At 34.6% G+C, this 14,075-nt stretch overlaps 1 protein-coding gene across 4 annotated transcripts in view; it reads right to left on the reverse strand.

Moving 5' to 3' along the window:
• Positions 1 to 14,075, reverse strand: part of LOC145279819 (uncharacterized) — an 843,773-nt gene that overhangs the window by 492,973 nt on the left and 336,725 nt on the right. For all 4 annotated transcript variants that reach the window (XM_080131190.1, XM_080131191.1, XM_080131189.1 and 1 more), the window contains exons 6-7: positions 5,316 to 5,438; positions 1,351 to 1,426 (exon numbers count right to left, since the gene is read on the reverse strand). In XM_080131190.1, coding sequence (XP_079987316.1) covers positions 1,351 to 1,426; positions 5,316 to 5,438 — 199 coding nt within the window. The remainder of the gene's footprint in view (positions 1 to 1,350; positions 1,427 to 5,315; positions 5,439 to 14,075) is intronic.

Genomic DNA, 14,075 nt, shown 5'->3' on the forward strand with positions numbered 1-14,075 from the left:
TTATTTAATGCCGAATCGAGTAATTTTGTAACATTTATACAACTTCACGTTGTTTACATAGTTATTATTTATGTTTTGTCTGTTTTATTTGCTTCTTTTACAGGCAGTCATCATCTTCTAATGCTTCACGTTGTTTACATAGTTATTTATGTTTTGTTCGTTTTGTTTCTTTTACAGGCAGTCATCTAATGCCCACCGACATAATACTATAAAAAATGAACAACAATTTTTTTATATTTGTTTCATTACTTACGATTTAATTTATTTAAAGAAATATTTATTTCCTATTTAAAGATTTTCAGTATATTTTATTTAACTAAAGAATTTTTCCATTATTTTTATTACATTGTTAGGTGAGGTTTCAGAATAGTTAAAACCATATTAAACCATATTAAGAATGGCTTTCAGCATGATTCTTACAATAGCGGTATCAAAGATTTTTTTCCCTTATTTTAAAACAAATTAAAAAAAGATACAAGACCATTAATTTTTTTTCATTAAATCGCTATTTAGGTGAAGGTCCAAAATAGTTAACCCTTCTCCCCATAACCGTTTTTTTTATGCAGTAAAATACTTTGTTTCAATAATTATGGTTTAAATAAATATTTATTCCTTATTAAAAGATTTACAGAATATTTTATTTAACTGAAGAAATATTTATTGTTCATACATATATTTTCCCTTACTTTTTTACATTGTTAAATGTAGTTTCAGAATAGTTAACCCCCTCCCCATATTAAGAATGGCTTTCAGCATGATTCTTACAATAGTGCTATCAAAGTTTATTGAGAGCTGCGCAATATTCTGGCTTAATGGATCATTTAGCAAGGAATGAAGATGGTTATTCTGGTGTACCAGTTATTCTACCATCTACATTTACAGGAAGTCCTAGGAATCTACAACAGCTTTATCAAGATGCAATGGCAATCTACAACAGCTTTATCAAGATGCAATGGCAGCGTGTAATCATAAATGTCACGAAATATTTAACAATTTGGGGTCATCAAAACTTTCACAAAATAGATGTCAACAATGTCAACGTTTTTTTTTTTAAAATTCAGTGACTCCCAAGAACCTGCTGACTGATCACTATTCTCACTCCAAACAGCTGATCGACGTCCCTGTCACCGCCTCAATCACCAGCACTTCCTAACAATATCAACAGCATCAGTTACGATCGCATTGACCTTCAATAAAAGTTTAAACTAAAGTTCTTTGTTCTACTTGCTTCCATACGTTCATTTTTGTAATATAACAATAAGGAATTTCTTACTGATGTGTTTTAAAAGATTTTAACTACCGTGGAATTTCCACGGGTCCTGCTAGTAATAATAATTATAATACATTTACTTGAATTATTCAGGTCTGCTCCCGGCCAATCAATTGTTGCTGTTATTTTGTTCTGACGTTCCAGCGTAACCCACATCTGGAAAAAAAAAAAAAAAAAAGTTTCTTTTATCAAAATATGTTCTTTAATATATTTCATGAGGTCGAAAATGAGTTATCTTTGATTCATCTAAAAATTAAGGAATTTTCAATAAAAAAAGGTTGACAATTCTTTTGCTCTTACTTCTAGGCCAGAACTATTCGAACATAATGAAACGGCAATGATTACCAACCGAAAGATGAGGAACACTATTAGAGTATAACATTGTTCAATAGTATGGACTGTGTTGTATTACTTTTCGAGCGGTCCGTGACAAGAACTTGTTGACTTTGTATATGAAACAACCAAGTTGTAATAAACAAAAAGACAGCTCAGCGATAATGAGTTACACAAGTGATCATTTTTTTTTAATAAGCTCTGTTCATTTTCACCTAAAAACAAAGATAAAGCGAATTTTTTCATGAAATGTCTTACAAACAACCAAAAAACAGGAACTCAGTCGAGCACTTTTCGTAAAAATGTAGTCGATAAGTGAGAAAAGTTTAACCGGTTTAAACAGTGCTTTATTCTTTATTTAAAAACAGACAAAATATTGTTCCAACCGAATAAAAGTCGAATGAAACTCAAATATAACAAGTTCTTTTCTCGTAAAATATAAAATAATACGGGACAGATTAGACAATACATGAATAAATACCCGCGAGCGTTTAAAACTTCTGATAGGCTCATAAGAGTAGTGGTCGATGGACAAAAATCAGGCTTGCAGTATTAATGCTGGAGTCCCTCAGGGGGTCAATCATGGGCCCAACTCTTCCTGATCTACATCAATGATCTCCCTAAACACCTACTTAAATCATTCGTCGACATCTGCCGATGACACGACCATCTACGGCAACACATCAAAGGCTGCAAATGACAAAGTTCTTCCTGATTCGCTCTCCTGATCTCGAGCGCGTGGTTCAGCGGGAGAAGACGTGGCTGGTTACCTTTAATGCATATCTTTACATCATCAACGCTCTGATCCCCATCTGGCATCAATTGAAATGGATGGTTCTCGTCTAGGAGAAGCCCCATATTTTGATAAGCATCTGGGCTTGACCTTTACTCCTGATCTGAAATGGAACACGTACATCAAGTTTGTTGCCAAGGTTGCTGGAAAAATGGTGGGATCCTTCTACCGCCCCAGAAGATATCTCACTACTGATGCAATTCTCTATATAAAAGCCAAGTACGTCCAAGGATGGAACAATCTTTTACGAAAAAACACCCGTCAAGCTGAAACCACTGTCAAATTTTCCCCACTCTTTACCTGTACCTAAATCAAAACGTAGATTCCATGAACAAAGCTTCTTTCTTAGAACTGCACGCCTGTGGAACTGTTCCGTCTGCCTGCTTCCCACCTGACTACAACCTGGATGTCTTCAAGTCCAACGTAAACAAATTCCTGATGAACTACCACCTTAAGTAGACACTTATTAAATCTCCACACTAACGTACTGTGCATGCAATAACCCTTATCCCTGAGTGGCTTCCGGGCCTTGATAAGTGCTGACCACCTTGTAAAAAAAAAAAAAAAAAAAAAAAAACTTTATCGTAAAGTTCATAGCAACTTAAATGAATAATCCTCTTACAGCGTATCCGTGGTTGGTTTATTGCCGGTTAGCCGAGTCGTCCACATCGGTGAATAATGATAGATTTGTCCTCGGTTATTATTTTTATTTTTTTTTTACTTGCCAGCAATGTATTGAAGGAGTTGACTTTACATATATTAAATGACCTTTTGCTGCCATGGGAAGTTCAGTTCTAGAAGGCTATCGTCACGGATATATTCTCTTTCAATAAGCAAACCAAGGAATGCTGAAGAAGTCGATCTTGTAATCTTTGCATTTTTTAGGTGCCCCCTTGAGGTGTATTCATTTCTAGACGGCTTTGTGCCACCAATTACGGCCGTGAGAAGCGTGATCCTAAGAGGACCTAGTACTACCAGATCAAGCTATTTGAAAATACCGGCTTTTTGACCTAAAATGCAAACATTAATGTCATTATTTTTCTTGTTCTTTGTAAAATTAAATCTAAAAACAGAATCAACAATTTTCCTCTACAAAACCACTAGACCAAACATTAACACCGATACATATTTGAACATATAAAGAACCTGAAGTATAAAAACGTTTACTACTGAACCCGAAAAGGGTTGATAGGCTGTAAAAACAATGAAAAAAATATTTGAGAATATAAAACGTTTGCCAAAATTACTGGATTGGCTTTAAATAAGAAAAAGGATTAATATGCCGTAAAACAAAACAACTAAACCAAACACCATGAATAAATATTTGAAGATATAAAATAAAACTTAATGCATAGAACTTTTACCAAAATTATTGGATTCGGCATTAATTAAATCGAAAAGGGTTGATATGCCGCAAAACAAAACTAAACAAAAACAAAACTAAAAAGTCAACCTGTCAGGTTTCACGTTTTATTTCGGGAGGTGGTTGGTCTATAGTCGTGCATCTGCCGTTTCTTTGCTTATACTTTATCACAGATCTTTTAAATAGTTCGGCAGAAATAGATTTTCTTTTACTGTCAGTTCAAAGTCCAAAAGTGATCTCAGTGCAGGTCAATCGTGCGTGCTTTCGTGAATGGCATTAGATTCCTATCACACGAAACATATGGTGATTGCAGTAAAACATTGATATAACTGTACACCTTCAAAACATCGTTGTCCAACTCAAAATGTTTTAAAGAGCGACTTCTAGAATCTAAACCGAATCTCTCACGAACTTTTCAACCCCTCTTCAAATCGTTGAAAAACCCACAAACTTTATTAAACCTCTCAAACATGCGATTCGGTAGCGTTTCCGGTTAAAGTTAAGATTGTCTCCTCTTTTTGACTTCCGATTTCCGCTACATAAACGAGACGACGGTGACAAGCAATATATGCTCCTTTCTGATTAATAATTATCTTCGTATCAGATAACGTGGTTCACTTGTCAAGAATTGCTTTTTTGATCGCTTGACCATGTTAAATTATCCAGCAGCAAGGACAACAGAAACCGGATTTCAAAAAGAGCAGATAACCTTGATTCTCGTGTTTTCATAATTTTTAATAAGAGATAAAGTCGTAATCTAGTTCGTTTGTTTATATAAATATAGTTTATATATTCTATAATATTTCAACTATTATTATTTCATAATATTTAATTATATTAATACATATTTTGGGTTTGTATTACTGTACACAGATTCGAAAAAGTTGTCAAAAAACAAATATATAACAAATAAATGTTATCAAAGGCAAGATAAGTTACTTTTCTACCAAACTGGATATAATTTTGGTGTTTTTATTCAATTTAACATGTTTATTCAGCTCGAAAAGCATACAGTGTTTACCGATGTATTGGAAAATTCAAGATGGCGGCCGATTCTCTTTAACACGGTAAATTTGGAAAAAGGTGTAATAAATAAAAAACCGGTTAAAATACTGTTAAAAACTCGCTCAATATATGTTACCGTGACATAGGTTGACATATATTCGGCGGGTTTTTAGTAGTATTTTGTATATTTTTTTTTATTTATAACACCTTTTCCCAAACTTAGGGTGTTAAAGAGGTTGTGAGACGCCATCTTGAATTTTCCAATACATCGGTAAACACTATGTTTTGAGCTGAATAAATGTTACATTGAATAAAAACAAAATATATCCAGTTAGGTAGAAAAGTAACTTATCTTGCCTTTGATAACATTTATTTGTTATATATTTGTTTTTTGACAACTTTTTCGAATCTATGTGTACAGTAATACAACCCCCATATTTTCATTATATATTGTATTTATTAATTATGTTTGGTTAATTATGTTATTCTGTGTAAGAAATTGTAATTTCTTCATATTTTAAGAGGAAAAGATGTCCTCATATGACACTTACCGGTTCGCCTTTCCACCATCGCAGGTCACGCATGGAGTTGGGATTCTTAATATCGAACCGCTTCCTTGTCGTTCGATCTATGAATGTATTGTGGACAATTCCATGAGATTCAGGATAGAGACCCTGAAAAATATAACAGCAAATAAAACCATCTTTTAAATTAATATGTTAGCAGTGAAACCCAATGTTGTTCGAGATTGAATGAGGATTACTATCGTGTATCTTTTCACTATGCCTATAACACCATATTACTTTGTTTTTACTCTCCCTCCCTGTTTCGCCGCATAATAGAAAATTTCAGAAAATGCTGAAATGTCAGAAAACTCCTGTCTTGTACATATAGTTTAAATTTCATTAAAATCAAGACACGTATTCGAAGTTGTAAGACGGTTCTGTCCCCACGAGTCACGTAGCGGTGGAACACGTGGAGATTCGGCGTGTGGAGTAGAGATTCGGTGTAGCTGATAGGCATCCTGCGATGTCAGAAAGTTGGGTACGTAGCTAGTTTAGATGTAATTTGCATGGTTGGACGCAAATAAAAACAAAGGAAAATAAATCGTAAAAATAATGTCAAGTCAAATAGTTGTAAATAAATATTGAAGGATATTTTACAAAAGTTACGAGAATAGTTTACCAAGATGAACACTTTAATAAATTTACCAAGGTGAACAATTTAATAAATTTTGAAATTTAAAATAAGCAAAAATATGTTAATAACCAAAGTTTTATAAAGCAAGAACAATGTTTTTATATATCCGAGTTAAAAGACAAAAAAGACAGTTATAGTTCTGGAAGAAAAGTGCCAGTTACTGAAAGTTACGCTCGACGATCGGTCGTCATTTTACATCCTGGGAAGCTAAAAACGACTTTACTTCTAAAATGTAAATACTAGGAAAAGAACCTGGCAAAGCGATTCTGAACGACATACTCCCAAGAAAAGACTGAGAATTAAATCTACAGTAAATATAAAGAAGTTGCCTTGGTATTGCTTCATAGGAAAGTCTTTTCAGCGTCCATAAGACAGTAACTGGTATGAAACCAAGGTTAGTATCAGTTATTAAACAGCCATGTTTAGATATTCATCCCGTTTACTACTGTGAACTGTTTGTTGGAATATCTTAACCTTCCCCATACACACGTACTCACGCAATGACAATGAAGTATATATTTTATACATATAGTTAAGTAACACGCACAGATATATTTATACTGTAGATGCACACAATAACTACGACGATGCTGACCGGTGCACTTTATACATTTTACACAAATTTACAGTTTACACACCCTACTAGACGACTTGGATACACGCAGAATCTAACATACGTAGTTTTGGTACTTTTATTTTGCACATACATTTTCGAGGGACGCAGCATCATCCCGGATATACACCGCTATCTAACGTCAGAACCACCTGCATTTCCATACCCGGGAATTTTATGCATATGATGTAAATTTAATCAAAAATGATATATTTGAAGCTTCGATTCCCATGGATGTTTTACGCGAGGAGAGCTCTTAGAGTTTCCGAACCACATTATCTTCCTCATAAAATTTTATACATATGATTTGAATTTCATAGATAGGATAAATTTTTAAGAATTAAGGAGATACAACCCCATATCCACCTTAAGAGTGTATTTAGAGTTTTGTGAACACTTCCATTTTCTTCCCGGCCAATCATTAGAATACACTATATTTTATGTAGATTCTCTAATCTTCATTGATGTAGGAAACACAAACATAATAGACGTTAGGTCTTATATATGTATTTAGCTAATAACAGAATTTACGCTCGTTATGTCTTACAGGTACTGCTAAAAATACTATCCTGCAATCTCTTCCACAGGAGACATTGCGAGCTTGTCTTTGTTTTATCGTTACTTCCATGGCAAGTGCTCGTCCGAGTTCCAATCGCTGGTCCCCCTCGATCTTTCACGAAAAAACACCCGTCTAGCTGAAACCACTGTCAAAAGTTTTCCCCACTCTTTATCTGTGCCAAAACCGAAACGTAGATTCCATGAACAAAGCTTCTTTCTTAGAAGTGCACACCTGTGGAACTGTTCCGTCTGCCTCTTTCCCTCCTGACTACAACCTGGATATCTTCAAGTCCAACAGAAACAAATTCCTAATGAACCGCCCCCTTAAGTAAAACACTTAATCAAATCTCAACACTAACGTACTGTACACGCAATAACCCTTATCCCCGAGTGGCCTTGATAAGTGGTAAAAAACAAAAAATGTAGATAATCAGATATATATATATATATATATATATATATAGATAATCAAATATATCCTGGGAGTATTATTAGAACGATTTCCATTGACCGATACTGAGCGTTTATGTCATACATAAAACTAATTTAGTTTTCAATGCTTCACAGTGTAAAAATGTGGCATTTTGTGTGGTTGTTCCTCGCTTATGGATCTCCAGAAGCCATTCGTGGGTAAGGCTTAAGTGGACTGTAAGTTAGATGAACGCGACCATAAGAGGATTGGAAACTATGCGTAGCATGGACAGAAGATTATCAAAGAGAACAGCTCAACATTTTTTTTTTTTTACAGTGATCACCACTTATCAAGGCCCGGAAGCCACTCAGGGATAAGGGTTATTGCAAGTACATTACGTTAGTGTGGAGATTTGATGAAGTGTTTACTTAAGGGGGCGGTTCATTAGGAATTTGTTAACATTGGACTTGAAGACGTCCAGGTTGTAGTCAGGTGGGAAGCAGGCAGACGGAACAGAGTTCTACAGGCGTGCAGTTCTAAGAAAGAAGTTTTGTTCATGGAATCCGCGTTTTGATTTAGGCACAGATATAGAGTGGGGGAAATTTTTCAGTGGATTCAGCTAGACGGGTGTTTTTCGTGAAAGATTGGCGAGGGGGGACCAGAGATTGGAGTTCAGACGAGCACCTACCATGGAAATAACGATAAAACAAGGATAGGCTCGCAACGTCCCTTCCGTGGGAGAGAGGTTGCAGGGTAGAGAAAAGGGCATCTCCCACTATATTAGCCTTGAAGACAACTATGTTGGTTGAGAAGCAGCCTCGTGGTATTGTTTCATAGATTGTGTTGAATAACGGCTGTACATATCGGAAACATAACGGACGATGAGACATTTATATAACGGCGTATACGGCAACAACGATGATAATTACTTGTTGATTTCATTATTTGTCGGAATATAGATTCGAGAGTATACTTTTTTAACACATTGATTGTGGGGACAGACTATTAAAGAGGGTGATTCATATAATGTTCATTTACAAAGACGATAGACAAATCACATTATCTTTCCGGTGGATGACAAACGAAGACAAATAGCTTATTACATGATATTTATTCTTCCAGCTGGTTATGATGATCAGGGATTCGATTGCCTTGCAGAATTACATTCTCTTGCTTCCCATTCTGGTTCGCTTCCAAAAGGGCTTACTTAAACTCAGCTCTCTCCCGAATCCCCTAACTGTGACTCCCAGCTGTGTCTCCGATCTCTGACTCAACTGAATATATTGAATCTACCTTTCTTTGTGACGTTAAAACGTGCTCAGACACGTGAATATTTTTTCACGTGGGTATTACATATTACATATGTCTCCAGCACGCCTTTTGGCAACAAAAAAATTCCCAAATTGATTTCCATTGTCCTAACTGACCTCTAGTATCGTTAATCTAACACAATGGACATTGCTTCACATTCCTAGGATTGCATCAAAATTGCAATATGTATTCTTTTCAACTCTTGAAAACTGGGTTCGATTCCATCTTTTTCCTCAATAAATATTATTTTCAATCTTCTATACGTCGTTTCTCTAATGGGATCCTTTACATCTCAATTTTCAAAGAAAAATTTTTTTTTTTCTATTTATGCATACGAATAAAGCGCATCTGCTCGGACTCCCTGGACTACATACACTATATATTATCCATACAATATTCTGCTTGTTCCTTAATCAGTCCGTACGTTACGGTTTGAAAAAAAAGCCAGACACAATTTTGGAAGGCTAAACTGCTTAAAAAAAAAAAAAAAAAAAAAAAAAAAAAAAAAAAAAAAATTAAAGGCCCAATCTAGCAACCCCGAATAAAATATGAGTGACCTTCCTTTAACATCACCTCGTTTTCGAATATCATAATATATGGTTGTTATTTTAATGGCGTGAGAAAGTAACTTGTAATTTCGACATGCAGTGCTTCTTCATCGAAGAAAGTCAGCGAAACGTTACATAAAATAGCAACATCCGAAAAAGACAAAAAAAAAAAAACGAAACAAAAACATTGTCAAGAGTTACCGAACTGAAATAAAATAAGATTATCTCTCACAATGTGATTTTATTATATGCATTGAACTATGTAGCACACTATTACTTTCTTGATATTTATTAATTATCAATTTATCTCATCAGAGTCAATTCAATATTTAAAATACAATGCCCACTATTTTCATGAAAATGTTAAACTCATTTTCATATTATGTTATAGTTTTTTTTTTCTCTGTAAAACAAATATCAGCTTTACCAAAACATTTGATTAAATATATTTCTCATTCCGTGGAATTTTCTCGGGTCCTGCTAGTACTATAATAATTGATTACGTTATTGACAAGAATAGTAAAAGTAAAAACTTATAGATATAAAGAATTAGATTGATGCACAAGTTATTTATATTTCTGAATAGAAACGACTATGAATAGAAATTCGATAATTTTTTCCGTACATATTACAAAATCGTCGATACTACTAGACATTACCTCTTCTATAAACTTATCCAAATCGATCGCTTCCATTAACTGTAACATTTTAACAAATAGCCTTTACTTTCGTTCTAATAAATTTGAATTAGAATAAACCGGTTTCTTTGAAAGTATATTATTCACATAAAGTGTATTTTCGTCTTAGTAAGAACAAGATCGTATATAAGGAAGTAGAAATCTAATTACCAAGAAAGAAACTCGATTTGTTTCGGCCACGTAAAACCTCGTTTTATAAACTATAATTCATCAAAAGGCAATATTATCACCTAAGCGTGATAGGGAAACTTGAGTAAGGAATTGTGTCGCTAAGATGTTTTACATTTTATTTAAAATTCCGGTACTGTTGGGAAAACAAGGAGCAAGAAGAAACTGTGTATCTAGGGACTTTCTACAATTAAGGATTCAGAATTAGAGTCGGAGCTATTTTAATTTAGGAAATATAAGTGCAGTAAGTTCATCAAATGACGTTATGTGAACGTACTTTTAAAACAAGTATCCTGCGATGATGCAACAGAGGTCGGAGCTAGAGTGAGAGTGCAAGGTTAATATATTAGATTCCTTTTTTTGCATCCTATCCAAAATGTAGAGGTTAGTATTTAGCGAGTCATCTCAAATGTGACAATAGTGCTCCATACACAGGCGAATAAGGAGTTTGTAGAAATAAAGAATATTAAAAAGGAATGTTTTCTAGACTGACAATGGGAGCCTACTTTCTTTGCAGCAGCATTAGCTACTGCTTCTATATACTTATATTTCCTGTTACCTGAGGATATTAGGCAAAGGAGTTTGAATGTTGGAGTCTCGGTAAAGGTCCTATTGCTTATAACAATCGGTGTTTAGAAAGGTTTATTATTAGAGATTAAAGAGTTTTCTATTGCCAGCATTGAATGTCTACTGCAGACTTGATATTGTTGTTTTGTAAGGATTTGGTAATTGCCTCCTATGTGTGTTCGTGCCGGAAATATAACATACTGTAATCGAAAAATACACCCATCCCAGACGTTTATAAAAACCAGAACTAATATATACTATATAGGTCGAAATATCCACTGTTGGGCACATGCTGCACACTGCGTTACGTATATGTCTGTTGGTGATCGTCTAGCGGTTAAAAATTTGCAGTTAATTCATTTATCAATGAATACGAAACGCTGTTATAAAAACAGACTTAGTTTATTTACTATATATTTCATATACACATAATCACGGCGGTGGAGGGTTGGTGGTTGAGGTGGTTGTGACACTGACAATTTGTTCCTCAGCCGTACGTCTCTCCCTCTGTTGCTTTGTTTATCCTTTATAGATAACTCTTTGACATCTTAACCTATATTGGCTTCCGGTTTGACCCATGACCGATTTACGTCAGATCCCGGTCGCTGTAATTCCGGAATTCCGTTGTCCATTTTCGTCGGCCCGGACACGAGTTCATTTGCACTGCTTAACATTTTCCTCGGGGATTTCATTGTTTATTTTTGTTTGCCTGGTCTGACCTATATACGATTTGCATCATGAATCCAGGTCATCACAAGCCCGGGAATTCGATTATTTATTTTCGAATGCCTGGTCTGACCCATACCGATTTGACGTCATGGATCCTGGTCGTTCACACCTCTCCACAACACGTTAACGCGATATCAATTGCGAATAGTGTCATTGAGAAGGACTTGGATATTTGTTTTATCAAAAGGAAATGTGATTATATTAATTAACCGTCCAAAAATACCATACGAATCGATTCTCCTTACACAATCTCTTCAAGTGTGTGCTATATACATTCAGAAATCACCGTTTTGATTTTTTTTAGAACGTGATGGCCTGAATTCGTAGTGTTGGTCAGAGGGAAGTTTATCATCTTTAAGGCGATGAACCATCGTTAGATTTACTAATCAAAAATATTTAGTAGAAAGAAAAGCTGGAGAATACTTATGGAGCGAGAATTTTGCGGACCACAGTTCTTGAAAACTGGAATCACGAAGACAATTTTTTCAGCAAGAAGCTCGAAGAAAGAAAGATCTGCAAGGTATTTATTACCGGCTTCAGAGAGGACGATAGCCAGCGCAGAAGAGTATTTATAACTATGGCAGGGATAAGAATTTGTTCACGTGCTTTGGTGTAGAGATTTTATTGATAGCAAGAACAATTTGAAGTTGAGAATTATCACTAGATTGATAAAGGAGTGAAAAGAAAAGAGTGGGAGGAGACTTACGGAAAAGTTTGGGGGTCAGATCTTTTTGTTAGAGTTCTTGTAAACTGCCGCAGCAGACGCAATTCTCCAACTATCAGGGAAGCAATATTCTAGGAGTCATTTGCTAGAGACTATTATCCTCCTTTTTTTTTGTTTTAAGGACGTTTCAGGCAACTATTCCTCTGGCTAACACCAGATGGTAACTAAATCAATAATACTCATCTCAATGAATTCCAATTAAAAATATATATTTGCTAAAGACTTTGGAAAAGATAGGGACTAGTTCAGAGCATTTCCTTATTACTATAGCAGAGATGAACTCTGGTTTACATGCTTTGGTGGCAAAGTGATGATCTACTCATATAATGCCGCTTCCAGCCAGCGAAATGTGGTTTGCGGAGGATAATGTGAAAGTTAAATCAAACAGCTGGACAAAAAGTTTAGATATGATAGATTTCGAGAAATCGCCAGTTCTAAATTTTTGTGACGAGATGCGATTACGGATTATCTCAGTATACCCACTCTTAGATGCAGCTATTACACTCTTACGGTGCTAAGAATAGAATAAGAACCAGTAAAAATTTTAAAACCAAGGGAAATAACTCGTGATCAGGTAAGAAAAAATTACCCTCTTAGTCAAATGAAAAACAAAACTTAAACGCTCTTTGTATTGTTGTCATTTCATATTTTCTACAGTTCCGAGCTAGAAAAGCATTATTGAATATTTAAGCGACTAAAAAAAAAAAAAAAACGACAAACAAAACAAACAACTTTTCTTTAACCTATATTTTATGGGTTTATTTGCTGGGTAGGAAAATTGGTCCCTTATTGAATAAATACCGATTGAAAACATTTTATGACCGTTCTTGAAAATATTGTCCTTAAAAGAGTCTAAAAAAATTAAATTGTTTTTTTTTTTAAGTGTTTTCTACCTAGCTTTGTAAGTTTTTGGTGGTTCAACTTATTTTAAAGAGTTTATTTAGTAAAAAAAAAAAAAAAAAAAAAAATAAATAAATAAAAAATAAAAGCAAAAAAAAAAGGCCGACACGAGAGGATTACGTCTTAAGAGTCTCGACAATCGCTCAAAAATAGAAAATTAAAAATACTAAGGTAGATATAGTTTTAAACCTAGCGCCCCCCTCCAAAAGAAAATAAATTTGTATATTTTTAGGTAATATCCAAGATCACTGCTCGGAAAAAAAACCAAGCTGGCGGAAGTGGATACAGTTGATTATGTAACGAAACCGAACTGAAGACGAAAAATTAAAACACATCTTGTATTATCAAAAACATTTTATTTCGAAAAATTTGTACTTCACGGGGAACGTAGACCGTGTAAACGATGTTTTTGTTTAATGATTGCTCCCTCAAATCGCATGCGCAAAAGGTTTTTAGTTTATTTAATCACCAAAACCTTTTGAAGGTACTACTTCAGGCAAAAAGGGGGGGGGCAAAAACATTTGAATATGTATGAAAAATTAAATATTCAGTGGAGAAAATAAAATGGAATAATAAAATAAAAACAAGCACGAAATAAAAGTATGAATCACATTTACCCAAAGAAAAAAAAATAAATACACGCGCGATTAAAAATAAAGTCTGAGATATATACGAAGAAAGCGAAAGAAAACGTTTTGAGAGAGCAATCATTAAATAAAAACACCGTTTATGCACGGTCCACGTCCCCCGTGAAGATTTAGTTTTAACACTGTTCACGAAACAAAAGGCACTTGTGCAGTATGCGGGCGGCGGCTATCTTTTTGGTGCGTTTCACTAAACTGTCACCAGGTGGCGCTTCTCGGTCAAAAACATTTAAATTATT

The sequence above is a fragment of the Euprymna scolopes genome, chromosome 7 (assembly GCF_053919585.1).
Source record: "Euprymna scolopes isolate OS-2025 chromosome 7, ASM5391958v1, whole genome shotgun sequence".
NCBI lineage: Eukaryota > Metazoa > Mollusca > Cephalopoda > Sepiida > Sepiolidae > Euprymna > Euprymna scolopes.